Source organism: Aspergillus heteromorphus, assembly GCF_003184545.1.
Source record: "Aspergillus heteromorphus CBS 117.55 chromosome Unknown BO70scaffold_8, whole genome shotgun sequence".
NCBI classification, from domain to species: Eukaryota; Fungi; Ascomycota; class Eurotiomycetes; order Eurotiales; family Aspergillaceae; genus Aspergillus; species Aspergillus heteromorphus.
In genome coordinates this window covers 666,697-694,167 of record NW_020290413.1, presented here as the reverse complement: position 1 = coordinate 694,167, position 27,471 = coordinate 666,697, and the positions used below count along the sequence as shown (strand labels likewise).

The 27,471-nt window shown below is 52.8% G+C and overlaps 10 protein-coding genes across 10 annotated transcripts; 5 read left to right on the top strand and 5 right to left on the bottom strand.

Moving 5' to 3' along the window:
• Positions 1–90: 90 nt before the first annotated feature.
• On the bottom strand, positions 91–2,468 carry BO70DRAFT_395273 (uncharacterized protein; the record flags this gene model as incomplete). Its single annotated transcript, XM_025546522.1, has 3 exons — positions 91–1,945; positions 1,999–2,234; positions 2,301–2,468. 3 exons carry the CDS (start codon positions 2,466–2,468, stop codon positions 91–93), a joined length of 2,259 nt encoding a protein of 752 aa, XP_025400702.1.
• An 859-nt stretch (positions 2,469–3,327) lies between these two features.
• On the top strand, positions 3,328–6,866 carry BO70DRAFT_334249 (U3 snoRNA-associated protein UTP13; the record flags this gene model as incomplete). The annotated part of the gene is made up of 3 exons (XM_025541008.1): positions 3,328–3,501; positions 3,560–3,587; positions 3,658–6,866. The coding sequence occupies 3 exons, from the start codon at positions 3,328–3,330 to the stop codon at positions 6,387–6,389; spliced, it is 2,934 nt and encodes a 977-aa protein (XP_025400701.1). The 3' UTR covers positions 6,390–6,866.
• On the bottom strand, positions 6,861–8,728 carry spp2 (spliceosome ATPase-activating subunit SPP2). Its single transcript, XM_025542929.1, has one exon. It carries the CDS (start codon positions 8,610–8,612, stop codon positions 6,927–6,929), a length of 1,686 nt encoding a protein of 561 aa, XP_025400700.1. The 5' UTR covers positions 8,613–8,728; the 3' UTR covers positions 6,861–6,926.
• A 197-nt stretch (positions 8,729–8,925) lies between these two features.
• eaf1 (MYB and HSA domain protein) lies at positions 8,926–14,466 on the bottom strand. Its single transcript, XM_025540217.1, has 5 exons — positions 14,108–14,466; positions 13,882–14,025; positions 10,790–13,731; positions 10,573–10,730; positions 8,926–10,513 (listed from the first exon to the last, which is right to left on the bottom strand). Exons 1-5 carry the CDS (start codon positions 14,149–14,151, stop codon positions 9,365–9,367), a joined length of 4,437 nt encoding a protein of 1,478 aa, XP_025400699.1. The 5' UTR covers positions 14,152–14,466; the 3' UTR covers positions 8,926–9,364.
• Positions 14,467–14,878: 412 nt separating this feature from the next.
• Positions 14,879–16,642, top strand: BO70DRAFT_360961 (putative 60S ribosome biogenesis protein Mak11). The gene is made up of 2 exons (XM_025542928.1): positions 14,879–15,858; positions 15,916–16,642. The coding sequence occupies exons 1-2, from the start codon at positions 14,935–14,937 to the stop codon at positions 16,513–16,515; spliced, it is 1,524 nt and encodes a 507-aa protein (XP_025400698.1). The 5' UTR covers positions 14,879–14,934; the 3' UTR covers positions 16,516–16,642.
• A 458-nt stretch (positions 16,643–17,100) lies between these two features.
• Positions 17,101–19,302, top strand: BO70DRAFT_386422 (translation initiation factor eIF2 subunit gamma). Its single transcript, XM_025545822.1, has 3 exons — positions 17,101–17,667; positions 17,735–18,721; positions 18,803–19,302. Exons 1-3 carry the CDS (start codon positions 17,144–17,146, stop codon positions 18,831–18,833), a joined length of 1,542 nt encoding a protein of 513 aa, XP_025400697.1. The 5' UTR covers positions 17,101–17,143; the 3' UTR covers positions 18,834–19,302.
• A 150-nt stretch (positions 19,303–19,452) lies between these two features.
• Positions 19,453–21,385, top strand: BO70DRAFT_360959 (zinc metalloprotease). Its single transcript, XM_025542927.1, has 5 exons — positions 19,453–19,544; positions 19,649–19,831; positions 19,895–20,641; positions 20,707–20,899; positions 20,960–21,385. Exons 1-5 carry the CDS (start codon positions 19,530–19,532, stop codon positions 21,190–21,192), a joined length of 1,371 nt encoding a protein of 456 aa, XP_025400696.1. The 5' UTR covers positions 19,453–19,529; the 3' UTR covers positions 21,193–21,385.
• A 128-nt stretch (positions 21,386–21,513) lies between these two features.
• BO70DRAFT_360958 (uncharacterized protein) lies at positions 21,514–22,234 on the bottom strand. Its single transcript, XM_025542926.1, has one exon. It carries the CDS (start codon positions 22,015–22,017, stop codon positions 21,520–21,522), a length of 498 nt encoding a protein of 165 aa, XP_025400695.1. The 5' UTR covers positions 22,018–22,234; the 3' UTR covers positions 21,514–21,519.
• Positions 22,235–22,389: 155 nt separating this feature from the next.
• Positions 22,390–23,494, top strand: BO70DRAFT_360957 (mitochondrial 54S ribosomal protein bL34m). The gene is made up of 2 exons (XM_025542925.1): positions 22,390–22,503; positions 22,667–23,494. Exons 1-2 carry the CDS (start codon positions 22,439–22,441, stop codon positions 23,016–23,018), a joined length of 417 nt encoding a protein of 138 aa, XP_025400694.1. The 5' UTR covers positions 22,390–22,438; the 3' UTR covers positions 23,019–23,494.
• Positions 23,495–23,967: 473 nt separating this feature from the next.
• On the bottom strand, positions 23,968–27,244 carry BO70DRAFT_351755 (putative zinc metalloprotease; the record flags this gene model as incomplete). The annotated part of the gene is made up of 3 exons (XM_025541754.1): positions 23,968–24,168; positions 24,229–26,300; positions 26,353–27,244. 3 exons carry the CDS (start codon positions 27,242–27,244, stop codon positions 23,968–23,970), a joined length of 3,165 nt encoding a protein of 1,054 aa, XP_025400693.1.
• Positions 27,245–27,471: the final 227 nt, after the last annotated feature.

Below are 27,471 nucleotides of genomic sequence, written 5' to 3'. Positions count from 1 at the left end.
TTTTGAAGTTGAGTGGGAAATTAAAGCATGACCAATAGGGGGTTTCATGGATGATAGATAGTAAGGCAGGAGGTGATCTGGAAAGCAAGCTCACAGAGCTCCCCAACCACAGAATTTTCTCCCGATCTTGATGGCAGCGCCAGAGAATATACCCCATACACTGGCATTCACGGCGGCCTGTAATCCAACCATAAGAACAATTTTGCCCATGTAGGGAATGATATCCGATCGGGAGCCCCAGGTCCAAAACCCAATTCCTCGGACTTCAGAACGGAGAACAGCAGGGGCACCTTTAGCCGCAAGATATGACGCAGCAAGGGATCGGAGAAAGAAAGATTCGAGAGGTATGAACATCACATTAGTGATTATGGCTGCAAGGTGAGAGGCCAAGGAATCAACGGGGTGAGAGGAAAGAATTGTGACTCGATGTGCAGTTGCGGAGGTATTTGCAGGCATGTTTTGGCGAATATTGGGGTCGGAGATATGAGGGAATATTTCGGAGTCAAAGTCGTTTTCTTGGGTGCGATCTACCTCGGTAGATTGGAGTGCGTCTGTTTGGGTCGGCTCTTCTATACTTTCCGGTAAGATGTTGACTGGTTCTGATGTGGGTGCTCCAACAGTTGGCACTTCTGCTTCCGGGCTTTGTAGGTGTCCCTGAGTATCAGAATCAAGTATGTCGTCTCCAGGCCTAGGTGACACGCTTGTGGTCATGTTAGAAAGCCCATCACTGTCCATGGCATCCGAGCTAACAACAGTCGTCAGATTCCGGCCCTGGTTCGACATAAGGTTATCCAGAAACTCTGAGATTGTCTGTCCATCTACTACCGTTTGTCCATTTGAAGGTACTTGATCAGATTCATTGTTTGCTGCCCTAGGGTTTGCCTGTCCCTGGTTCTGCGAGAGACGGGTCCCCAGCAACTCCAGCTGCATGGTAATAACATCGGAATTTTGATGGATCAGCGATGCCCGGACGCGGGGCGAACCTGGAGAAGAGGTCTCAGGTGATGATGGGCGAGAGAAAAGGGTATTTGATCGCGAATTGCGCTGGGTTTCACTGGCCTCACCGCGCTGCGACTCTGCGTTCGCCAAAGTCGATGAGTCGTCAGGTGGAGGCATAGTTCTGGCGCGTCGTAAAGGGGCCATCTCCGCAAAATCCCCACTACTCATTTCTGTCGGCGACTGAGACATACGGTTCTCTTCATTCGTAAGAACTTGGTTACCGCCGAAGTCTATACCCGGCCCCAGTTCTTGACCGGTGGATCGTCGACTTGGGGAACTAGAGCGAGGGCGGTTATGATTCCTTTGACCCTCAATGAGTGGAGGCTCGGATGACCGTCTCCGTGGTCGCCGGGTCCGAGATAGACGTTCATGCTGTAATTGCTCGATGCTTTGAGGTAGAGCCTCGAGCCACTCTGGCCTGCGACGGGCGTCTGCTGCTTGCTCCGATGCTCGCGCCGTTCGTAGAGATTTAAAGCCGAACCACGATAGCACCCAGGCACGGAGAAAGTTGATCTCGTAAACCAAGTCTTCCGTGAAGGACATATTACTGCGACGGTTTTCTTCCTCGGATCGACGCCCAAGAGCTGGCATCATCCAATCGACAAGGTCATTCTCATACGCCACTTTGACGGAAAGCTCATCAGCATAGATAGGCTTTGGCAATCTGCGGCGAATGAAGCGATAAAGTCTGATTTCGAATACTGGGCGGAGGTAGACATAGATGTAGACCAATAGAGATGGGGTCTTCAAAAAATTCCAGACGAATCCACTCAGAGATTGAACCGAGAGCTGTGCGGGCAACTTTGGTAGTTGCATAGCGGCCAATTCTCCAAAGGGTAGAAAGAATTTGAGCCCAGGCATGGAATAGGAATGAACAAGGTGGAGAGACTGTAAGAGGGAGTACATGTATGTCTGTATACCTAGGACCAGCAATGTTCCTCTTGTCCTACAACATGCTATTAGCCAGGGGTAAGGGTGGAGTGTGTCCGGACCACTTACGCAGAGTGTAGAACGTTCAACATTGCCCGCACAAGCTTTGATCCGAAATCATCGTTCGAGAAGTGATTCTGGATAGAAGCAATCAAGCGTTCCAGGGGATGGTGTCGACAGAAAGATATACAGGTGGACACCGCCCATGCTGGAATCCCAGCAAAGTAGAAACCCAGAATCCCATAAGCCGCGCGTTCGTGTCTTACTATGCTTAGCAAGGGGAGATCCGTATAGCTCCTAAAGGTCTGACAAACGGTTCAGTTCAACTCAAGCCCTAGAGAAGCCCAATGATAGTATCAGAGGATTCTTACTTGTATTCGGCCCAGAAGTGATGTGGTCCACCATGAGCCAAGAAATACCGAAACTTGGTCCAGAGTGGCCATGATCAAACCATAGTCATTCTCCGCGGCTATATTATCGATTTTCTGTTGCTCGATAGGACCACCCACGTTGCCATCTTCGCTAACGACGATCCCCATGGTGGAAAGAATGTCATTTTTGGCTCTTCGAAGCTCCCGCCCAAATGTCTTGGACTCTGGGTTGACTGGGTGGCCTCTCTCATCGTAATTCTGGACGTATCCATCCGCATGTAAGCCTGATACCGTCCGCTGCGTGACATTTTCTGACGGCGCCACTGAGATTGAAGGGCGCTCTGGAGCTTCGTATGGAGACCGGCCCTTGATCAGAGTCAATTTTCATTCCTTTCTAGCGGGGCGTGAAGTGTAAGGCATAAACAAGTGAGTGATGAGAGGCAATAGTCGATATCAACATGATGGACAGGCTGGTAGAGACACACATCGTACACAGGTAGAGGTCATATTTAGATTTTGCACAGATGGAGCCTCTGGGTATTTGGGCATTACTTCAAGAAAGGACAGCCACGCGAAAGACAAGCTACGCCAGATGCACCACCATATACAGGAAAAGAATGGAGGATGAGCCTACCAAAGCCAGCCGATTCAGATACGCTCGACGCCCCATCGCGTGAGCATGAATTCTATTCAGGGTGCATTGACGAGAGGCTGTCGAGGCCTTCCTTCGTTGAAGGGGAGTAACCGGAGCTCGCGAAGGGAAAGTGGTTGGTTGATCATGTTCTCCATGGCAGGCCGGCATCATATGGGCGGCTGAGGCGCCTGGAGCGGCTACGATCACGGGCTGGCGGGGTCCCGCCTTTGCGACCAGACAAACAAAGCAAACATCTCGAAAAAAGATTCGGCGCGACGGCGATGCGGCCGGAATTAAGCAACTGCCAGTCTCTTTTGCATCGACAGCTCGGATCGGGCGTATGATGGCGCGATAGACCTCTTGACACCTGGCCGTTGAGAATTCCCGCAAATCATGTCTAAAGTCGTAGTCAAGACGACCTTCGAGGCGTCTCGAACCCTTCGTCCCATCTACACCGGAGGAAGCACCGCGCTCGATGCCAGTGGCCGTCTATTGGCGACTTGTATCGGCGAGGATGCCCTCGTGGTTGACCTGGAGACTGGCGATCAGGTCGCCAGTCTTGAAGGAGTGAGCTTACCCCGGTCATCACCAAATCTAATGCCCGTTGCTAATTCGAATGTTCTAGGATGGCGAAATCATCACTAGCCTAGCCAGTACGCAACGCTCTCTTCCTTTCGCTTCCCTTTTCTACTTCACCACGGCAGTCCCTCTAACCATTCCTAGTTTCTCCCTCGGCTTCCCATGTCGTTCTTTGCTCGCGATCCATGTCCATGCGCATTTATTCCCTGACGCCTTTGGACGAGTCCACACGATCCGTCGACGCGACATTGACCAGGACCGTCAAGCCTCACACGGCACCTGTCGTAACGACTGCAATTGACCCCACTGGCACCCTTTTGGCAACTGGCGCCGCCGACGGCTCAATCAAGATCTGGGACATCCGGGGCGGATATATCACACATACTTTCCATGGCCATGGTGGTGTTATCTCGGCTTTGTGCTTCTTCCAAACACCCTTCCAGGATGGCGACAACAAATCATCATCCAAGAAGAAGAAGAAGAAGGGCAAGGGCAAGTCGGATGACTCTGACGAGGAAATGGATGAGGTTGTCGACTCGATCGGTGCTTTCAGGCTGGCCTCGGGAGACGAGGAGGGTCTGGTGCGCGTGTGGGATTTGAATAAGAGGAAACCCATCGCATCTCTTGAGTCTCACGTCTCTGTTGTGCGAAGCCTCTCGTACTCAGTAACAGAAAATGCGCTGCTGTCTGCCAGCCGCGACAAGACCGTCATTGTGTGGGATGTACGGACTTTCAAGACACGCAGGGTCATCCCCGTCCTTGAGAGTGTTGAAGCAGCATCCTTTGTCGCTGATAGCGCGCTGTGCCTGGTGGGAGGAGAGAATGGCCGACTGCGTGTATGGGATTGCAACCGGGGTGGGGAGGTGACTCTCGAGCAAGAAGCTGCGCAGGAGTTTGAGGCTGTGGTAGCAATCCAGTACTCCGCGGGCATGCCGTTCGCGATGACCGTGCATGCCGACCAAACCATTCGGCTTCACTCTCTTGAGCCTTTGACCGACTACAAGGCCGGGACTACAATCGAGCCATTGCCAGTCATTAGACGCATATCGGGCCACGATGACGACATAATCGACCTTGCATATGTCGGCCCTGATCGGTCGATGCTTGCCCTGGCCACGAACACAGAAAGCATCAGGGTGGTCACAGTAGGCCCGTCTGCGGACAGACCTGCTGCTGAAGGAGAAGAGTACTTTGGGGCTGATGTCACGCATCTGGAAGGCCACGACGACATCATTATCTGTTTGGATGTGGACTGGTCGGGCCACTGGCTGGCCACCGGCGCAAAGGACAACACAGCTCGCCTTTGGCGTCTTGACCCGGCGACTTCCTCTTACACATGCTTTGCAGTCCTCACTGGTCATGCCGAGTCACTGGGTGCCATCAGTTTCCCTCGAGTTCCGCCGCCAGCCAACACCCCTGCGCACAATGACCCCTTGAACCACCCTCCCTCCTTCCTACTTACTGGCTCCCAAGACCGCACCATCAAGCGATGGGAAACGGGCAAGTTAGCCCCGCTTAGCTCCTCGAAACCGCACAACCCGAAGGCAATCTTCACTCGGAAAGCCCACGAGAAAGATATCAACGCTCTTGATATCAACCCCTCATCAACTCTTTTTGCATCGGCCTCACAGGATCGTACTGTGAAGATCTGGTCCGTAGAGGATGGTTCTGTCTTGGGTGTTCTCCGTGGGCACAAGAGAGGAGTCTGGTCAACACGCTTCGCTCCCCGAGGCACTCCTATTCTCAGTTCTGACTCCGGCACGAGCACAAACAGAGGCATGATTGCTACGGCGTCAGGTGACAAGACTATCAAGATCTGGAGTCTCGCGGATTACAGCTGCCTGCTCACCTTCGAAGGCCACACCAACAGTGTGCTTAAGGTGATATGGCTTCCACCTCCGGATTTGTCCGGCAAAGAAGACGAGGAAGAAGATGAAGCAGCAGTGCACAATGCAGCTACAGAGATGCGGCCTCTGGTGGCGTCAGCGGCTGCAGATGGTTTGGTGAAGCTCTGGTCCCCATACACAGGCGAACTCGAGACGACCCTCGACAACCACACGGATCGTGTCTGGGCTTTGGCCAGCCCTACGCCATCCGGCAACCGCGATGATGTTCTGTCTTACCCGACTCATAAAACTTCCTCCCCTTACGGACTGGCCTCTGGCTCTGCCGATTCCACCGTTACCTTCTGGACCGACACCACCTCCGCTACCTACACGGCTACCGTCAATGCCAATTCCGCTCGTATCGAGCAAGACCAACAGCTCCAAAACTACATCCGTGCCGGAGCTTATCGTGAGGCCATCACTCTTGCCCTCCAGCTCAACCACCCAGGAAGACTCCTCTCTCTGTTCAATGCTGCCATCGATGCCTCAGATGACCCGTATTCAACCGAATCCCAAGACATCGCCCGTGCAAACAGCCTAACGGGCGACCCTTCCATCGATGAGGTTCTCCAAACCCTTGACCCCGAAAACCTGCGTACCCTGCTCCTCAGAATCCGTGACTGGAACACCAACGCTCGCCACTCCAGAGTTGCACAGCGTATCTTGTTCGCTCTATTCCGCTCCTACCCTGCCTCGACGTTCATCGACCTTGCAACCTCAAGCATGAAAAAGCGGCGCAGTGATGGCGGTTCCACCGCCGGTATGAAAGATATCATGCAAGCCCTGGCATCATACACCGACCGCCATTATCGTCGAATCGAGGAGCTCTCTGACGAGAGCTACCTCGTAGAGTGGGTCCTCGCGGAGATGGATGGTGGAGTCGGACTGGGAGGGTTGGGTGTCTCCAACGCCTACGATCCATTCAGCAACCCCTCCTCAGATGAGACTGCCCCCGAACCGGAGAAAGACGTGGTCATGCTGGGGGTATAGATGGCATGTGCACCATACCATGATTGCAAAACATTATAAAAACAAAAAGGGAAAATTACTTGTGAAATGAATGAGACTATGTACAAATAGATCAAGTTAATCTGCACGTTTGCGATTTACTACGGTATACTGGCGCTTTTTCAACGGAGTACTTACTGCTGTGTGTTGTTGCTGTTGTTATTGTTGCCATTGTTCTCTTTTTCTGGGAGAGGAAAATCAGTATACAAAAGTTTTGTTTTGGGTGTGTATGGTAATACCCGCTTTGAATAGGAAGGAAGCTGTTTAGACCATTGTTTTACATAGATTCTTTTGCTTATGCGCGAACCGGTAAGATATTGTTGGACATTGTCATTTTGAAGTTCATGGCAAGGCAAGGCAAGGCCGCTCTGTTTTGTAGCCGGATATCTCTATCTACGTACCTTTACCGAAGCACTGGGTTTGTCCCAAGATGCGATCAAATCATCGCGTGGGAATTTTTGTTATATGGTTCTATAGACTTAGCCAGTGCAAAAAGAGCACGAGCTTTCATTTTAGGACTTATCTATCATCATCTCTCCTTCTCCGGTGGGAGCCACGGTCACGGTCCCGGTCCTGGTCAGTGTCCCGATCCCGATCCCGATCCCGATCCCGATCCCGATCCCGATGCCTGCTTGAGGTATGTGATGACGAGTGCCTCGAGCTATGGCGATCATCATCGCGATACCGTCTGCTTCGGTCTCGGTCTCTATCCTTGTCTTTCTCGCGCTCCCGTTCCCGATCCCCATTCCGATCTCGATCCCGACGGTAGTCACGGTCACGATCACGGTCACGGTCACGGTCTCTGTCCCTGTAGTATCGATCATCGCGACTGTCGCTATCTTCTTCTCCATATTTGCGGCTTCTCGATCGTCGATCGCCGGATGACCGACTCCGGTCTCTCCTGGAAGACCCAGTGGTCCTGCGTCTCTCATAGCGATCGCTATCATCATCATCGTAGTCACGGCGTCGAGAGTCCTGATCACGATCTTTATCGCGTCCACTCTTCTCTAAGTTGCGGTCTCTTCTCTCTTTCCATTCATCCTCGTCCCCCCGTTTCTTCGCCTCCTTTCGTTGGATCGCGAGCTCCTCTTCAGTTATGAACTCGCCCGTCTTCGAATTCCTCATCATAATAGGCATGTACACCCCCTCCGTATTGTTCTCGCCTTCCTTCCCTGTCTTTCGGGACCCTTTGCGCATGGCCGCTTTCCCCCACGCGCCGAACTCTGTCTCAGCACCTTTACCTCCCGATGCATCCTTCGCTCCAATTCCCAAGAAACCAGGCCTCCGCTCCGGAACCCGCGGCTTGGCCGCCTGGTTGCCAGCAGCACCGCCGTATTTCCCTCTCCCAACCGCCTCGCCTTCCTTCCAGCCCATACCACGCAGCAGGGCCGCACCGAACTCCTCCACAGGAATAGCATTATACTGATCAAGGGTGGCCGATTCCGGGCGCAAGGCGACATCCGCACGGAACGAGGTCGACTCATCATATCTGCCCCCCTCCCGATTCGCCGACTCAATCACAAGATCAGACCTCCCTTCCGTCTCGCCCTTACTATCCCGAATTAGCGCCTGCAAGGCAATCTCATCCTGGGTAAGCGGTTTCCGTTGCTCAGCAACAGCCGGTTCGGCGTCCGTCATATTGTGATCCTGCTCCTTATCCGCGGCCTCGGTCTCCGCGCCCGGCTGCGCAAAGGTCAACCCAAAGGCCATACTCGGCCGTTCAGTATCGGTATTCTCCCCGGGGACTTCGCCCCGTTTCTGCGCCTCCTGCATGGCCTGCACCTCCCTGGGGAGAAGATTCTTGCCCTTGGGGTTTCGCACATTGACGCCGGGCCGGTTGCGCCAGTTGTTGTTTCCGGCAACGGGGATGACCAGCTCGCGTTTCTGGTCGGCCTGGTTGGCCGAGATGGCGGTTCCGGTGAGGGTGTCGAAGCCCATGACGGCTTCGTGGGCGGGCGCTGCCGCTTCTTCAGTGTCGGAATCTTCGTCATCGTGGAGATTATGATGGGGGCGGCGCGTGAGGGTTGTCCGGCTGGGGGGGTCTGTAGATCGGGTGGAGGTTTTCTGGAGATTGAAGGAGGTCTTTTTGGACTGTCCGTTTGCTGGGGTGGGGGTGCCGCCTCCAAGTGAGAGAGAGAAGGGCTTGGCTGAGGACTTCCCTTGCGGTTCGGCGTTGCCGTTCTGCGGAGGCTGGGATGAGGACATTGTGTTGGTCTCTCGCCTGCAGGGCGCCTGGTGTGAGTGTAGAAGAGGAAACGGGATTCAAGTTCAATGTCAACCCATGTGTGCGAGATGAGTACCTGCGGGGTATATGGCAAGACCTGCCAGGGAATGTGAGGAGGGAAGCTGCCGGAGAGCTTGAGATCGGCGGGATAATAAAAGAAGGCGGTGGCAAAAGGCGCGGGCTTTGACGCGCGCCTAGCCCCGTCCCATACTTACTGCATAGGTCGGATATCTACGGTCTCTGTCAAAGTATCTTAAAAAATCTTAAATTTCTCGAAGAATGATTGAACCAGTTGTAATCGTACAGTCGTAGCCATTAGTTTGTCTCTTGCTCTCTAAGTCATCCATTCCAACTGACGTCCAAAGAATCCCCCGACCTTTTTGTATCCGTCCTATCAATACATGTAGTACAAAATTGCAAATGATGAAATGAAAAAGAACCCCGGGAAAAAGGGGACTGGAAGCGTACCATGCATTCCAGGCACAGGATGATCGCCATCGCCAGGAGATGGCACAATAAGGAAGATGACACGATTGGGGATGTGAAAACGGAGCAGGGGGGAGAAGGTAAGAGGCGGAGAAAGAAATCGGGATATCAGGGGGCAAAGCGTCAAGCAGCAAAGTTCATGCCATCGGTCAAAAGGATGGAGCCTCGCAGCGGGGTGAATAAAAGGTTATAGAATGGGTGGAAGAATATTTACATTCGAAGAAGAAAAGAGGGTGGTCTCGAGCATTCAGCTACTCGCGGTCTGGGCCTGGGGAGGATTGGGGCTCTTGCTCGTACCGGGCACGGCGCCAGCCTGGGCGCTGCCGCTGCGCTGGGTCTGCGGCGTCACGCTTCGGCTTGGCTGAGCCACCGCTCCATTCATGGCTGGAGAGCTCCCCACGCCGACTCGACTTTGCTGCGAGGGCTGAGGCACACGCATCATGGGCGAGTAGCCCTGTGTTTGAGGTACTTGCATGCCCGGTCCACCGTTCAACCCTTGTGGAGGGGACTGGAAACTGCTGTCATGCGGGACCTGGTAGTTGGCCTGCACACTGCCAATGTTGCCAGCAGCTGCATTCATGGCGACCTGGGACATGCGCTGCTGCTGGTATTGGTGCAACCGATCAGTTGCCAGTTTATTCACTTGTTCCGGAGTCATGTTGGGGTTGGTCCTCTGAATCTGGCTTTGTATGCTACTGATGGTCGGTACGACCCCGCCAGATAGAAGATTTGGTTGACCCATACGGGGTGAGGGCGTCGAGACACCCTGAGGGGTGGTGTTGTGGAAAGACGGGCTTTGCATACCCCCTCCGGCCTGGAGCGCCGCCATCATGGCAGGGTTGTTTGGAGTGCCGTTAACGTTGGGCATGTTCATGTTCGGAGAGTGAGATCCTTGAGGCACAAACTGCTGTTGACTGTGGAATTGCTGCTGTGCTTGTTGAGCTTGGGCCTGCTGCTGATGTGGGTGCTGCTGTGGCGGTTGCTGTCTGGACTGCAGGAGTCGTTGCTGTTGCTCTTGGAGCCGGTTCGCCTCTCGCATGACGCGCGTATTGTCTGGCGGTGTCTGCATGGGCATTCCAGGACGAGGACCGTTGTTTTGCTGCATTCCTGACTGTGGCATCATCTTCATAGCCATGGGGTTCGAGGGCATAGATCCGTTGACCGGTGTGCCACTGGGCAGGCCTTGGATATGAGGACGGGCTTGGTTGGGACCGACACCAGGTGGCACTCCATTGGGCAACCCGTTAGGCAACCCGTTGGGTAGGCCATTGGCGGTATTGCCAGCCATAGCTGCAGTTCCAGGGTTATGGGGCATTGCACCAGGCGTCCGCCCGGGTGCATTTATTATCGGCTGCTGATTAGGCATTTGACCAGCACGCTGAGCCGCCAGGTTTGCCTTGACGCGAAATGTCAGTTAGAGATTCAGTATTCAGTAACCGGAACACGCGGCCTTACTCTTTGCTGGGCAATCATTTGCTGCCTATATTGCTCTTGCCGCTCCTGGAGCTTCAGCTCACGCTCATACTTGAGCCGACTGAATTCAGCAGGGGATGAGATTGGGGGTTTTGGCTGGTTCGCTTCGTTGACCTTTCTTAATGACGCTAGATGGGAGGCTAAAAAAGACGTAACGAGTCAGTGTCGCTCAATGGAAGTTTGCTGCTTCGCCTCTTACCGTGTTGCTGCTTCTGAAGCAACGTCTCCCGCTTCTTAGCTAATTTTCGCATAGCGTCAAGAAGTGCAAGGTGTTTCGAAGACCTTCTCCGGTCAACCCTGAGAGGTTGCGTGGTTCTCCTCCGAACAGGAGGCATTGACTGGGTATTGTTGTTGTTGTTGTTGCTGCTGCTGCTGCCTTGCTGCTGCTGCTGCTGCTGCTGTTGTTGTTGCTGCTGCTGCTGCTGTTGCTGTGCAGCTTGTTGCTGTGCCAAGACAGTGCGCTGTGCAGTCTCAAGCCTTTGGTGGTAAGCACGGAAGTACTGCGTCTTAGACATGTCGGCAGGCAACCCTTCCAAGCCAACCCAACGCTCAAAACATTCCCAGGGTGTCCGTCTTTCAGCCCCGGAGGTAAATTGCGATGATGGGGTCAGACAGTTAGAAATCAGAGACCAATTGTATGAGTACTCCTTCACAAGACGGCGTAGCTCGTCATCCTCGGCATAGGTCCATTGAGACGACTGTCGGGACTCGAAAAAGCCAACCGATGGCATAGGATGCTCAGTTGGAGGCCTGAATGAGTGTCCCGGGTGGATTCTATCGCGTATATGTCGGTTCTCGGGTCGGAAAAGTGCAACGTTAGTCTGTTCAGGTGGTAGGTCCAGCACGCCTTGCTCGGGGTCAGAGTTGTATTGCGAGTAATCGTAGCGACTACGTTTTCGAGGGGGTTCATCGTCGTGGAACGTGATTTTGCCTGACGCATACTTCGAAACGGGGAGAATCTCGGTCTTCCACACAGAGTCTGGAGGCTCTTTGAATTCGGCCATGTTCGTATCTGGAGAAACGGTGACTGGTGTATAGATTGGCAGCTCGTCAAGAATTTTCTGGGCTGCCGGTGTCATATCTAGTGAAAATGTGAACTCATCGGTACCCAGCGAAAAGATAGCAGCCGGTGCAACTGTGTCATGTATATCATGACGTAGCTCGTCATTGAATCCTTCGCTGACAGAATCTTCTTCGGTTGAAGGTACCAGGTCTGGCGTAGGATGGGAAACTGCCATCATCTCATCAACCGCCTCTTCAGGTGGCGATATCAAGCTTGCTTTTGCTTGAACTCCGCTATCTGACTTCGATGCCGGTGCCCTCACTTGCACACGAAGCAGTGATCGATGCTCTGGGTCACTGTTGACGTACTCCGCACACCAATCAGCGCAGCTTTTTGCAGCTGCAATCTTCCATTTCCGCTCTTCGCGAAAATCAGTGCGCATCCACTTCATATGGTCCAGAAGAACATCCCAGTGGGACCCCTCCCGGGGTGGCTCGACCGAACGCTTCAGTTGGCGCAAAGGCCACCTATTCGCATTCTGCAAGGAGTAGATTCGACGCAGAGTACGGCAATCCATTTGTTCCTGATAATCAAGGAAGTGGTTGGCGGTATTAAGGGTTTTGTGAGAGGACGCGATGAGTGTACTGAGATGTTGGCCTCGTGGAGGGGCATACGCTCTGTTCTGGAACAAGGTAAAAAGATAGTCTTGCTCTTCATTGAGCTTAGCAAGGTCACCCGCGTGCTGACGGACCAATTCCATGGACTCGCTCTTCTCCTGCGGCTGTTGCTGTTGCTGCTGTTTAGGAAATACGACTGTAGACATCTTGGTCCTTTCTTTCTCTCGCGCTTTCCGGTCTTTGAATCGCATGCGTGCTGCAGAGTCAGGGGCCGCACCAGCGGCAACTCGTGGGGTTTCTGGCTTCTCTGAAGAACTTCCTTTGTCAGATGGGGAAGAGGCTGCTTTGGGGGGCTCGCCCAATATTTCAGAAACGGATTTATGTCTAATGGCTCCAGAGGATACTCTGGTTGTCATCCTTTCTGTAGTAGGAAGAGCTGGATGAGTTGGCGGCGTGGGTTTCTTGACCACCGGGGTCGCTTCGGTCACAACCTTTGCATCAGCCTCAACTTGAGCAGCAGGGGCGGGTTGACGTTTTGCAGGGGTTTCGTGTAGGTTCACGGCTCCAAGTACTCCATCGGCTGTCTTAGTCTCCAGCAGCGAACGACTAGGTATCACCTCGGGGAGCTCACTTGGGGGCTCTTTGATGGCAACCGGCGTCGAGCCAACGTCTTCCTGGATTACTTGATTCGTGGTAGATTCGTCCCCAACTGGTTTGGTCGCTGATAGTGTACTTTGTTGAAGTGACTGAGCTTCCTCCAAGCGAAGTTGCTCGTCGGGTGTCGAGGGTACCAGGTTAGTCGGTGCCTTGGCAGTCTCTTCGTCCTTAGGAGTTGGGGCCTTATCGATAATCTCCTCTGCAGGGCTGGTAGCTGGTGACACAGTGACTGGTGCCGGTGTATTGTTGGAATATGGGCCGGCTGAGGAGACGGGTGAGAGAGGTTGTTCAGGCACCTGGGGGGTTCGACCAAGAGGGATGGATGGACGTGCATCATCCGTCTTCTGGGAAGACGTCACGTCCGGCGGGGGAACACTTCCAGTGGGTGATGGCTGCGTCAGGGCTGGAGATGTACTGGCATCAATGATATCATTGTTGCGAATGCCTTTTTGTGTCTCTAGCGTGGGATAAGACACCTTGTTCTTAACAACCGAGGGTTGAACGGGTTGCGCAACTTCCGGAATCGACACATCAGGCCTTTGAGAGGCATGGGGGGCGGTGACAGGCGCAGTCTGGTTAGAAGTCCCCAATGTTGACGGCTCAGGTAAAGAGTCAGAGGGTTTCAGTTCCGGAAGCTGGATGTGCTTGGGCTGTTGCTCCGCGCCATTCGCAACGACCTGAACAGTAGTACTCTCTGGTCTTACTGGTGAACGGGCAACAGCAGCATCATGGGCTTTGGGTACAGATTCCGCTGGCACCGGTGATGACGGCGCTGCAGCTGCCGCCGCCTCCCTGCTCCTACGCGACAGGATCGATGCATAGTCAGGCAATGGTGGGAGAGTAGCTTCATTGAAGTAGCGGCCTCTGGGGACAATCAGTATACATTGAGCGATTAGGATAATTCGAAGCACGAGAAGTTAGGCCAAATAGTGAAAAGTGGGAAATTGGAAAGTGAAAAACGCAGATGAATAAAAAGTGTCATGAGAAAGCATGAGGTTGGTTGGAGCGACTTACTTCGAGAGGTCGTTGGCGTCAAGGAAGGCCTGTTCCTTCTGGCGATATAGCGAGTCCGCCGGGGCGTTCTCGGTCGCGTCCGCGAAGCCTACGGTCGCAAAGTAGAGCTCGCTCAGTTTGCGCTTCCGCGACGACAAACAACGTCTAAAATTCAAAGTAAGCGATAATTCGGAATCGCAAAAGCCAAAGGAGTAGAATGAATCGGTGGGAAAAATTAAATACGTACGCGATCTCATCGTTCTTAGACCGGAGAAGCTCGTCACGGAGCATGGAGTCTATTTCGGGGAACACAGCATCCGATTAACGCGCTAAAATTAAGGGGAGTGGATTGAGCGAAGTCATCCAGATGGAAAAAATCGCTCAGAAATGATGGAAAGGATGGGGTGGTGTGGTTATGGGATGCAGAAGACACGACGCGAAGATTTCGCTGTGAAGGGATTTTTGGGGGGGGGTTGGTGTTAGTGGTGATGAGACTTGCTGGACGGGTAGTATGGGAGGAACTTTGGTTGGTTGGTTGGAGGATCTGGGTGAGTGCCGGGAGCAGCAGCACAGCGCCAGGTATGGGTAGTATGGGCGGTGGTAGGGGGGCAGGTATGGGTGGGTGTCGTTGGTTTGGTACGGCGATGCGAGGTAGCGGACGGGTAGGAGTCCCTAGCTACCACCGGATCCTTCCTTACTAGGGGCGCCATTCCAAGCATGTTACGAACCTACTTATCTACTGTTAGGGAAGGTACGGAGGACCACTGCCAGGCTTAGGCAGGAGGTGAGCCATTCAACCAAACCAGTGAAATGTGTTAGTCGGCCTGAGGCAGAAATAGTTCGCCTTCCTGGTGTTCGCTTTCTTGTGCTCCTTCCAACCCCATCCGCTGCCCGGGCGACTGCCGCATGCGGTATCTTGACACCCCAGGCAGGATACCCGATTTCTTCACCGCCCCCGGAGCGTGATAACACCCGGCAGAAAAAAAAAGTTGCCCGCTCAGATAGCATGCTGTGTGATGGTCAATCCAACAAAAACATCGCCAGGAGCCATCATTTCTTAGCCAACTCACAGCCATGGTAAAGCGCAAGAGAGAGGAGATGGCCAAGGGCCGCCAGACCGCACAGGAGCCATCAAAGCTGGCCAAGCCAACTCCCTCGACCTCAACTGCCGACAGCCCGTCCATTACACTGCAAATCGTCACTGGATCCTACGAGAGAGTCCTACATGGCTTCACTGCCGCGGTTTCGCCTGACTCTTTTGCATCAAAGGATGCTGAGGAGGCTGGAAGCAGCTCCAGCCTAGTGCAGTTCGTGGACAACTTCCTTTTCGAGGCTCATATGTCTGCCATTCGGTGCCTGGCCTTGTCCCCCATGCCGAAGGCGGATTCAACAGAAGCTCCCCAAGTTATCCTGGCTACTGGTGCTACGGATGAGCGCGTCAACCTTTACTCTCTGTCCGCTGCGCCCGTTGCGGTAAATGAGCATTTCCCGACCATCCCGACTCTGGCTGGCAACAAAATCCTCGAAAACCCCAAGAACCGCGAGTTGGGTACATTGATGCATCATTCGGCCCCGATTACAGCCATCGAATTCCCGTCCCGTTCGAAGATCCTTGTCGGCTCCGAGGACAATACCATCTCCGTCACCAAGACTCGTGATTTCTCTGTTGTTTCCACCATCAAGGCTCCCCACCCGAAAGTTATGGGCAGGCCCAGTGGGGACACGGCACCTCCTGGAGGCTCTCCTTCCGGCGTTAACGACTTCGCCGTTCACCCCAGTATGAAGTTGATGTTGAGTGTAGGAAAGGGCGAGAAATGCATGAGACTATGGAACCTGGTCACTGGCAAGAAAGCTGGTGTGTTGAACTTCAACAGAGAAATCCTCCAGAGTGTCAAGGAGGGCAAGTGGAGTACTGGGGAAGGACGGAGGATTGTGTGGAATGCCAAGGGTGATGAGTTTGCTGTTGCGTTCGAATGGGGCGCGGTCGTCTTTGGAATAGTAAGTCATATATTGCCGGTCGCTGCTGTGTTGGCCAAAACTGACCAGGTTCTACAGGACTCCACCCCTATCTGTAGAGTATTCCCAAGCCCTCGGAGCAAGCCTCACCAGCTGAAGTATATGAATCCGAATCCTTCATCGGAGGATAGCGATGAGCTGCTCGCTGTTTCGACAGAGGATGGTAGAGTCATTTTCTACTCTACCAAGAAGGTGCAAAAAGCTCCTGAGGGAGATGACTCGCCCATTCCTTATGCGGAAGCTGTCGCTCAACTAGGTGGTAGAGAAGCAGGCTTCCCTGGTCGAGTGAAGGACTTTGAAATCCTTAGCTTGGAGGGTCAGGCTACCAACGACGATGATCTTCTGGTGGTAACAGCGAACAGTGAGGGTTTGGTACGTGTTTGGCTGCTCCACGGTGGGGATTTGACCGAGAAGGTTACGAAGAAGAAGTCCCCTGAGAAGAAAGAGAAAACCAAACAAGTTGGAAAGCTCTTGAACGATTATGCAACCGGGAACCGGATCACTTGCCTCAAAGCATTCGTGATGTTGCCCACTGATAATCCCTCAACGCTAGAGGACTCGGAAGATTATTCTGAAGAGGAGGACGAGGACGAGATGAGTGAAGAAGAATCTGCCAGTGAAGAGAGCGACGCAGAATAGGTTGCTAGTACCTATTTGATGATTGTTGTCTTATATACCCAGCCATTGTTGTCAGACAAAAAGGATGTGTAAAATCATGATGCTAGACTTGTTGAGATGACAGATGCACGCTCAAAATCATGCCTTATGTTGTATATAATTCTGTATTGCAGTATCTTCATGTTACTTCTCCAGAGTTTCCTATTCCTCTATCTTGCGAGATCTCATACTTGTCGACTTGGTGGGTAGATAGGCTTACAAACGGCCTTGATTCGTATGTATGACCAATTGGCCTTAGATCACTCCGCTCCATACAGCATGGACAATCCGACGCATATCCTTGATTACCTGTAGACCAGGTAAATCTTGAAAGTGAAAGAGGTACGGTTAATTGCTGGTTCCTTGTTGACTGACGGAAGAGGGGTGAGTCAGGCCTGCAGACGGTATAAATCCTGCCGCCGCCCACCGCTTACTCGCTCTCCACTGCACAAATCAGAACCCCACTGGCCGAACCGTATCATATCGCCTCCTCCGTCCTCAAGCAGCAATTTTCATCTGACAACACGACCCTCGACCCTCACCCCCTCCACCCCCATACACCCCTCCCCCCCCCCCGAACCGCTGTTGTCTCTCGATTTCGCTCGCAATCATGGCTGCCAACGGCGATTTCTCTGACGACGAGTCTCAGCCTGGATCCCCCATCATCGATGCGAACGGTCACGATGACATCGAAGATCAAGAGCCCCTCGACCAGGAGGAGAAGTCTTTGAAGTCGGCGATGAAGAAATCCGCTCCTGCTCCCCCGCCCAAGCGCCCTGAGCTGCCCGAGCAGCCAAACCCGGAGACCCTTGACCTGTCGACACTGACTCCTTTGACCCCCGAAATTATTGCGCGCCAGGCCACGATCAACATTGGTACCATCGGTCACGTCGCTCACGGAAAGTCGACTGTCGTCAAAGCTATCTCCGAGGTCCAGACAGTCCGATTCAAGAACGAGCTGGAGCGGAACATCACGATCAAGCTGGGTTATGCTAACGCCAAGATCTACAAGTGCGACAACACCGAGTGCCCTCGGCCGACGTGCTTCAAGAGTTTCAAGAGTGAGAAGGAGGTCGACCCGCCTTGTGAGAGAGATGGCTGTGGTGGTCGGTACAGGCTGTTGAGACATGTCTCGTACGTTTGTTCCCCGAATAACTGTGTGGGACGAGTGCATCCTGGCTAACACAGTGACCTAACTCAGTTTCGTTGACTGCCCCGGTCACGATATTCTCATGAGTACCATGTTGTCAGGTGCCGCCGTCATGGACGCTGCCCTCCTCCTTATTGCCGGAAACGAAACCTGCCCTCAGCCCCAGACGTCGGAGCATTTGGCCGCCATCGAGATCATGAAGCTCAGCCACATCATCATCCTGCAAAATAAGGTGGATTTGATGAGGGAGGATGGAGCCCTTCAACATTACCAGTCGATCCTGAAGTTCATCCGCGGTACGGTCGCCGATGGCTCGCCCATTATCCCCATCTCTGCTCAGCTGAAGTACAACATCGATGCTGTCAACGAATACCTGGTTTCGCACATCCCCGTTCCCGTCCGTGATTTCACCGCTTCTCCCCACATGATTGTCATTCGGTCCTTCGATGTGAACAAGCCCGGTGCGGAGATCGAGGAGCTGAAGGGTGGTGTTGCTGGTGGTTCCATCCTGACTGGTGTGCTGAAGCTGAACGACGAAATTGAGATTCGCCCCGGTCTCGTCACCAAGGACGAGAACGGCAAGATCCAGTGCCGCCCCATCTTCTCTCGTGTCATGTCTCTCTTCGCCGAGCACAATGATCTGAAGTTTGCCGTCCCTGGAGGCTTGATCGGTGTTGGTACTCGCGTGGACCCTACTCTGTGCCGTGCTGATCGTCTTGTTGGATTCGTCCTTGGTCACCGTGGACGTCTTCCTGCCATCTACACCGAACTCGAGGTCAACTACTTCTTGCTGCGCCGTCTGCTCGGTGTCAAGACCGCCGATGGTAAGCAGGCCAAGGTTGCCAAGTTGACTAAGAACGAAGTCCTCATGGTCAACATTGGCTCTACGGCTACTGGTGCCAAGGTTGTGGGCGTGAAGGCCGATGCTGCCAAGCTCAGCTTGACCAGCCCTGCCTGTACCGAGGTTGGAGAGAAGATCGCGATCAGTCGGAGAATCGAGAAGCACTGGCGTTTGATTGGTTGGGCCAACATTGTCGCGTAAGTCTATGCAGAATTCTTTAATCTCCATGTCCCCGCCCCCCTTTGGAGAAATTTGTCCCGTCTCTAACTTTGCAACAGTGGTAACACTCTTGAACCTATTCTTAACTAAACAAGCTATTGTTTGCTTGACTGTTCCGGCTTGATTTCACCAGGTCCTGGCTGGCACAGACGTTGAGGGGTCTCTGACACCACACCTTGGTGAGGCGAGTCGCGAATTAAATAGATAGGTTTACGGTAGCGAACGGGGGGCGTCGGGTTTACTCCCTGATTAGAGACCACAGGAAGTCTAATCGTCGCCTAGTCCACCTACGGGGGAGAGCGAAGAGCAGGACTTGTGGATTTCTCCACGACAGCCTGTTCGAGGTTCGCGGAAAGGAGGAGGCCAAGCATACAGTAAGATGGATGGGCAAGTTGGAGAATGGGCTGGCATAGCTGGGGTTTGGAAGACCACTTCTTTGACGTGTGTTATGACGCTATTTCCGTGGAAAAATTTCTTATTTTCTTTTCATTTTTATTATTCGGTCCGGCTTGCATGGCTGCCCATGTAGATGCTGTATAGGGGAATGATGAACGCAACGAAATAAAAGTGAGAATTTTTTGATATCCAAGGCTCTTTGTTGTTTGTCCTGCTGCGGGCCTGGGGCACCACAGCCGCGGTTGACTAAGGAACTGCGCGGGCCCGGCTCTTAGTTCACCTTACCCCGTAGTAACGATCCATACCTGCACTTTCTTACTCTCCTTGCTGTCTGCAACCAACAGACCACAACACAGACTCACAGGCTGTCGTTGTGCTGCGGTTGTCGCAATGTATATCCTCGAGGTAAGTTCCCCCAATCGACCTTTCTTTAACCGAAACGAAGGCGATGTGGTCTTTGTTAGCTATAGAGGAGCTTTAGCTGACTGGGACTACCGTGGCCGTTACAGCAACTGGCGCGTCTTCTGGACCGCCCGTTTATCCCCTGGAAGAATGTTCTTGTGGGCTTCTCCTTGGGCCAGTTCATCCTAGAAGGGCTTTTGTCTCTTCGTCAGTACAAAGTATTGCAGCAAACCAAGCCCCCGAAAGTTCTCGAGGGTGAAGTGTCACAGAAGGTCTACGATCAGAGCCAGGTAAGCATCCCCGCTGACTCCGTCCGCCACACCATACTGATGAGCGTCATTTTGCCTCGCTAGTCCTACGGTCGTGCCAAAGCCAAGTTCGGTCTCGTTGCAGGTCTCTACGGTCAAATTCAAAACCTTGCGTTCATCTACGGCGATGTTCTCCCTAAGCTCTGGGGGGTCAGTGGTCTCCTGTTGGCACGGTATCTCCCTTCTCGGTTCCAGGGTGAAATCACGCAAACACTACTATTTGTCTTTGGGTTCAATCTGATTAGCACGGTTCTGTCGCTGCCTGTTTCTTACTACAACACATTCGTCCTTGAGGAGAAATTCGGGTTCAACAAGCAGACCGTTAAGCTTTGGGTTACGGACATGCTCAAGGGCCAGATGCTAGGCGTTGTGCTGGGAGCTCCCATCATCAGTGCGTTGCTTAAGATCGTCCAGACGACCGGTAACTCCTTCTTCTACTACTTGTGGCTCTTTGGCATCTTTATCCAGGTCTTCGCTATCACCATCTACCCGATTGTGATCCTGCCTTTGTTCAACAAGCTATCCCCTCTTGAACCAGGCGAGATCAAGACCGGCGTCGAGAATCTGGCTAAGAAGCTGAAGTTCCCCCTGCAAGAGCTGCATGTCATCGACGGTAGCAAGCGGAGCGCTCACAGCAACGCCTACTTCTACGGACTTCCTTGGAAGAAGCACATTGTCATTTACGATACCCTGATTGAGAAGAGCGAGCCTGAGGAAGTCGTTGCGGTCTTGAGTCACGAACTTGGTCACTGGAGTCTTAGCCACACCACGAAGCTCTTTGGAATTGCTCAGGTAAGCTTGCAGGAAATGCCGAACAAGCTTCGGCGAAGAACCAATAGCTGATCACTGGATTGCAGTTCCACATGTTCTATATTTTCGCGCTCTTCTCTGCCTTTGTGAACAACAAGTCGCTGTATCAGTCCTTTGGCTTTTACAATCAGCAGCCCATCATGATCGGATTTCTCTTGTTCTCTGACGCGCTTGCCCCGATGGACGCCGTTGTCAAGCTGCTGATGAACATCCTGAGCCGCAAGTTTGAATTCGAAGCTGGTATGTGTTAAAATCCTTGAGTCGTTTTTCCCTTCACACAAAGCTAACCAATCCCCTAAGATGCATTTGCTGTCGGTCTTGGCTATTCTGAGCAGTTGGCGCAGTCTCTGCTTAAGCTCCAGATCCAGAACCTGAGCACCATGGATGCCGACTGGATGTACGCTAGCTACCACTACTCCCACCCCATCCTTTCGGAGCGCCTCAAGGCACTCGACTGGAAGGGTGGAAAGGTTACCGACCTCAAGGAAGAGGACAGCGAGAAGCCGGTCAAGGCTTCTGACCGCGAGCTGTGAAGATGTGAATTTATCGTTTCGTTGTACTGGACTGGTATGGTGTTCGGGAGGCGGTTGAGGTCACAGTTGGATATTGGTTTGGGAAGGCAATAATTCGTAGATGACATTTCGATATTCTATCATCAAGTGAAAAAAGCAACCCATGATCGGCTTCCAGTAACATAGCTTCGCCCTGATACTCCAATGCAGTATGCACTTCTATAACCCAAAACAAAAACAGCAAAAAATAAAAAAACAGATTCCATAGCAGAACCGCTGTAACCCATCGCAAAACCGTTCGGCAAAAAGTACTTTTTCCGTGTTTTTTTTTTTTTTTTCTTCTTCATCTCAAGCATCCAACTTGGCTTTCGCCTTTTTCTCCGCCAGTCTCCGTTCCTTCTTCTTGCGCTTCCGTTCCTCTTTATCGAGGGCACCTCCAGTCGCCTCGGTATTTTGCTCTGGCACCCCAGCATCCCATTCCATCTGAACTTGATCGTCCTCCTCAGCATTGGCCTCTTCTGCGACCTTCTTCGGGTCCTCCCACCCCTCATCTGCCTTGTCCTCGTCCCCGGCACTGAGCTTCGCCAAGGTCAGATCCCGACCAAGAACCTCGCCTGTTAGCCCGGCCTGGACGCGCTTCAGGTTATGCAGGACCAAATTGGGGGCCGAGACTGTGGTGCGTGACTGGGGCCCATATTCAGTGATGCCGGCATTGGGTTGGAGAGAAGGGTCTGTGGCGGCGCGATCGAGATAAGCGGCGAGGAAGTCATGCGCTGCGGCTTGAGAGATGGACTTTGACGAGTGGATAGTCGTGGGAGGGAGTACGGAGGGACCCTGGGCGGCCATGGTGGCTATACCGTTCGTGGGTAAGTCGAGGTGATATAGTTATATGTAGATGTCGGACCGAGACTCGTATCTGAGGTCGATGACTGCGAGGTAGGAGCTTCGTGGCAGGTGTCGAAAGCAAAACTCCCAAAAAGAATATGTAGAAATGTACCAATCAGCCAGTGCAGAACAGGTTCCTTCTGCGCCGTTCTGTAAGGTAAAAAATGCGCCAATGGAGCCGATGATGGAGAAATTGCAGATGCGATAGAATCGCCGGCGGATAGAAAAAGTCGTGAGGTGGTCCGTGCACTGCGGCGCGCCGGAGTTCAATTTTCAAGTCCTCCGTCACTCACCACCACTTGCAACTCCTGCTATCTCCATCTCCAACCCCCCCCCCCGTCAGTCTCGGTCTCGGCCTCGGTCTCGCAATCCCCTCGACACAATGTTCTGCTTCCGGAGCAGGGCTCTCCCCGCCGCTATTCGGGCATACGCGGCCCCGACGGCCAGGTACGTTCCAGCCATATTGCATGATGCATCCCGATTGAAGGACACCCAGCTACCTCCAATTCGGCCTCTCCACTACTCCAGACTCCAGATCGGATCGAAGACGAGCGTGACTTGTTGTCAATTGCTCGAAGAATGCATCACTGACCTTCATCATCACCACCAGACTCTCATCCGCGCCCATCACACCCATCGCAACCTCCCTATCAACGCCCCTCCGAACCCTCTCCTCCACGACTCTCTCCTCCCTCCGTCAACACATCCCCTCGCAAACCCTCTCCTCTTCCTCCACCACCTTCTCCTCCCTCCGCCCCCTCCTCACGACCAGCCCCTTCACAGCGCAACAGACCCGCTCTTTCTCCGCCAGTGCCTCCCTGGGCGGAAAGCGCAACACCTACAACCCCTCGCGGCGGGTGCAGAAGCGCCGTCATGGATTCCTGTCCCGGTTGCGCACACGAGGAGGACGCAATATTCTGATGCGGAGAAGACAGAAGGGCCGGAAGAACCTCAGCTGGTAGAATTGCCCCGGAGCGTTTGGTTTGGGTCTCGTTTGTTTGGGTTTCCTTGTTGTGTCTGTTTACTTTCACTTTCGCATGTGCTGTGGACCATGAATTTTCTGCTGTGATTGGGATAGGATAGCTTTGGGTTTGAGGGGGTACCTGCCTACTATCTAGGAGGGGGGTGTGGGTTGGGGTTTGCGGGGGATTTCGTCGATGATCGATTGGGCTTCGGATTTGCCTGGTTGGGGGTGTGGGTGGTGGTGCAGGTGCAGGTGCAGGTGCAGGTGCTTTTGTTGTATGTGAGGTGAGGTCAAATGATACACACACTCTCTCTCACTGCTACCCTTTGAGTCACCTTTTGATAGGACTCTGTCCTAAGTGTACCATATACATACATACATAGATATCATGCGGTTGTTATGCGGTCGGGGTCCATTTATCTGTGTTTCTTCCAGGGCTACTACAGATAGTCTGCCAATTTATTTATAGCGATGTAGATGGGCTATCTTTGTGTCCCTAACATGCTATTTACGTGGTAGCAAGCTCTCAGAGATCATAGCACTACTGATTATCCCCGGTTGTAGAGACATGCCCTGCAGCCGAATTGATGGTGGCACCCAGGCTTGAAAGAGCGCCTTTGCCCTTGTCTCAGATATGATACTATAAGCTAGCATTGAGGAGTTTGGTTTCCTTAAAATAGGGGGGCACCACTTTTTTTTATAACTAGCCACCATTGACAAAGTCTTACAGAGTATTGAGCATATTAGGTATCATCATACGGCCACACAACATCCAGTCCATTAGATCTAGGTAGCAATAAAGCTGTCTTCAACACAGATTATAGATGTGCATATTTTCTCGTCATAACAGCCTCGACTCGTGATGGTAATTGGTCTTGAGATCTAAATGTATCATAACAGGTCAAGATATGCAGTCGCTTTGACCTATAATTGTTTCGTTAAATAAATCACTCATCATCTTCATCGTCCTCGTCGTCATCCTCGTCGTCCTCATCCTCGTCTTCGGATCCAGTTTCGTATTCGTCGTCATCGTCATCAGACTCTTCATCCTCGTCGTCACCGGCCTTGAGTCCATAGTCATCTTCGAATTCCTTGAGCGCTTGGACCTTCGGGGTGAAGCCTGATGCCTCGAGGCCTCCCTTGATTGTCTAGACCGGCCAGTCAGTAAACTTCACATTTTCTCATCATGAACCATGGGAGTGACGTACCTCTTCAAGCACAGTGGCGCACGTGACAACGATATTTGCTGTAGCCGGGTTGAACAGAGGTAGAATGATGTGCTGCAGTGCACCCTTGACGTCGTCGATGCTAGTATCCCGCACCTGCTTGAGCACCCTCTCCTTGTAGTCGCTGGGCAGGCGCCGCACCACCTGTCGAATGAAGCTGCCTGAGGCCGCGCTGGCAATTGTCGACTGTTCATTGGCAAAACTGACAACAATGCTGCTGATAGAACCCTCCAGCATCAAAGGATCGAAGGGGATCGCGCCAGACAGGTGTTGCTCAACGATCGTCTTGCTCGAGTCGAATGCCTTGTGGGCATTAGGAGAGCGGTATACATCGAAGTTGATCAATCCGGTGTCGACGTTGTAGGCAAAGTTAGTGCCGTAAGCCAGGCCCTTACCACGGACCGCAACCCAAAGAGGTCCTTCAACCGCATTCATATATGCGATGGCAACCATCAAGGCCGGAAGTCTCGGGTCATCGTACGAATCAAGACCGCGCGCCGTGGCGTACGCAAACGATGAATCAATGGTCGGCATGGGCACCACGTAGGCCTTGCCACCCAACTTCTGACCGGTCTCACTAAGCAACGGTCTCCTGGCGGTGATGGGTTGAAGAGGGGCGCTGGCGCCTAAGCGTTCGGCGAAGGGCTTCCATGCCGAGACAGGGTTTTGAAGTTTTTCGAGGTCAGCAATGACCAGAACGCGCATGTTCTCGAAACGGAAAAGCGCCTTTCTAATCTCCTCCATGCGCGCGACAACAGAGTCTGGCTCCTCCGCCAGCTGCTTCTTGATCCGTTTCAGATAGCGTGCCTTCACCAACGTACTGCGAGCCCGGACAATAGATTCCGCCGCATAGTGCACCATTACATGCACAGCCGCGAGCATGTCATCGCCACTGCGCTTGGAGTCGGGCACGTCGGAGAGCAGTCGGCTGGTGATTGCTCGCAGTCTCTCGACATCGAAGACTGAGTTCCACGAAAGCTCCTGGAGCCAGGCAATCGCCGTGCTATATTTTTCCAGTTCCACTTGGAATGAAATACGCAGCATCTCTGAGTTGCCCACGCTCCTGGCCCCTTCCATCGAATAGCCAACCGTGTCTCTCTCGAGCTCAACAACAACTTGCTCAAACTTGATTGTCTTTCCGTCGCGGTCAACAGGCAGGTTGAAAAAGGCCTCCGTATACACAGACAGAAGGGGACGGAGCTCTACAGGCACAGCTTGCGCAGAGATGAGGAGAGAGAGCTGAACGAAGCTGCTAGGAATATGCTCAAAGTGAATGAACAAGGGCAGGTCGGAGCCATCAGCGTCCACTAGCTTCTGTGCCTTGTGGGCTGGGCGTCCCAAGTCCAGAGCAGCACCGGACCTCGCCGTGGTAGTATCCACAAAATGAATGGATTCAATCCCGGGGATCTCGAATTTCTCCAACATCTCCTTGGGGATCTCCTTGTCATTCGCAGCTTTTGCCTTTTCAAGCTTGTCGGCCAACTTCTTCAGGCCTTCCTCACCCAGTCGCTTTTTCTGCTCTGCGACTCGAGCTTCTTCCTCCTTTTTGACTGCCTCGGACATTTTCAGAGATGGAACTCCTAGGATAGTAATATGGTGGGCGTCAGAGATCCATCTCTTGATGAAGCTGCGCCATTCTCCCTCGTTCCACTTTTCCAGCACATCGTACTCTTTCAAGGACGCAACATCGAGCATAGTCGATCCGTCCCGCTTGCCGAAAAGGAAGTCCGAGATAACGTATTCCGCAAAGGAGGATGCAGAACTTTCTGTAGAGAACTTCCATGTCCGTCTTTGCCTATCGATACACTCTTTGAGGTATCCCATGTCAAGCTCTTTCTCCATCGCATCCTTGAGCACTTCAAAGAATCGCTTCTCCACCTTCGCAAGTTTCTCGGTCTCGACACTGGTCAAAGTGAAGCGAATCTCGATGCTAGGGTGATCTTCTGTGGCATAGTAGACGGCACTGGCGAGTTGCTCCTTCTCCACAAGTATATTATCAAGCAGGGAAGCAGATGACCCAGCCAGGTACAAAAGAGCGACATTAACAGCCCCGGCTATTATATTGTGAGTATCAGTCCGGAAACGGAAGGGATTAAGACAACTTACTCTGAACGGGATCGGAGCAGTCCGGGCCAAGGAATCTGATCTCTATCTCACCAAAAGATTCATCTTCTTCTGGGAACTCCACAGTCTGCACAATCGACTTCTCCAGCGGCGGCGCCTGCTTTGAATCTACCCATGGTCGCTTAAAGGGCGAATCGGGACTGGGAATGACATCTAGAATAGTATCTTCGAATTTATCCAATGTCTCCAGCATATTCTCGTGATCCACCTCGCCTGTGATGATCAGACACAGGTTCTTGGGCTGGTACATTTCACGGTGGAATGCCCGGATCCGTTCTGCCGTGAGGACACGCAGTTGCTCCATCATACCACCTGTCTCGTAGCGAAAACCTACCCCATGTGGGTAAGTCAACCGACGAGCAGTCAGATCGATCAATTCGGCAGAATTGTTCTGCACACCCTGCATCTCGGAGTAGACAACACCAGCATCGTTTCCAGTGGCGTCAATGTGATGCACTTCGGTGTAGCACCCCTCATCGGTCAGAGTAGGTGCAATGACATGCTCTAGGTATACAGGCAGAATCTGGGCAAATCCCTCCCAACCTGCGGTATCCAGCGTGTAGGCTGTGTGGTCTGTGGCCGTCCAGGCGTTAGTGCTGGAGTAAACGCGGGTCGCAAGCTTGTCAAGAAATCCCTTGTATCTGTAGTTCCGCGATCCCATAAAGCACAAATGCTCCAGCGTGTGAGGTGCGCCGGAGTCATCCAGGATCTCGGTGGCCAGAACAAAATAACCTGTAACTTTGGGACCTTTCTGGTCAATGACCACTACCCTCATGCCTGTTCTCTCGGATTCATACTGAACAAACTCGCTAGGCGAGTAGTCCGGCTTGAACCTTTGAAGCAGCTTGAAATGGCTGTTTTGACTGGGTGACATCTTGCTGAATGACCTTGCGAACCTTGGGAGATGCGCTTGAAAACCAAACCCGGTGGTCACTCCCCGCAGCAATGATCTAGATAATCGTCAGCACTTCATGGACAAAGAAACCACTTGTTTATGGGTGCGAGTATAATAGTATTGGAACTAAGGGAGCTAGCAATGGGGGGGGTTGAGGGGCCAGAAAATCAAAACTTGAGACGGGGAATGCACTCATTCCATGACTG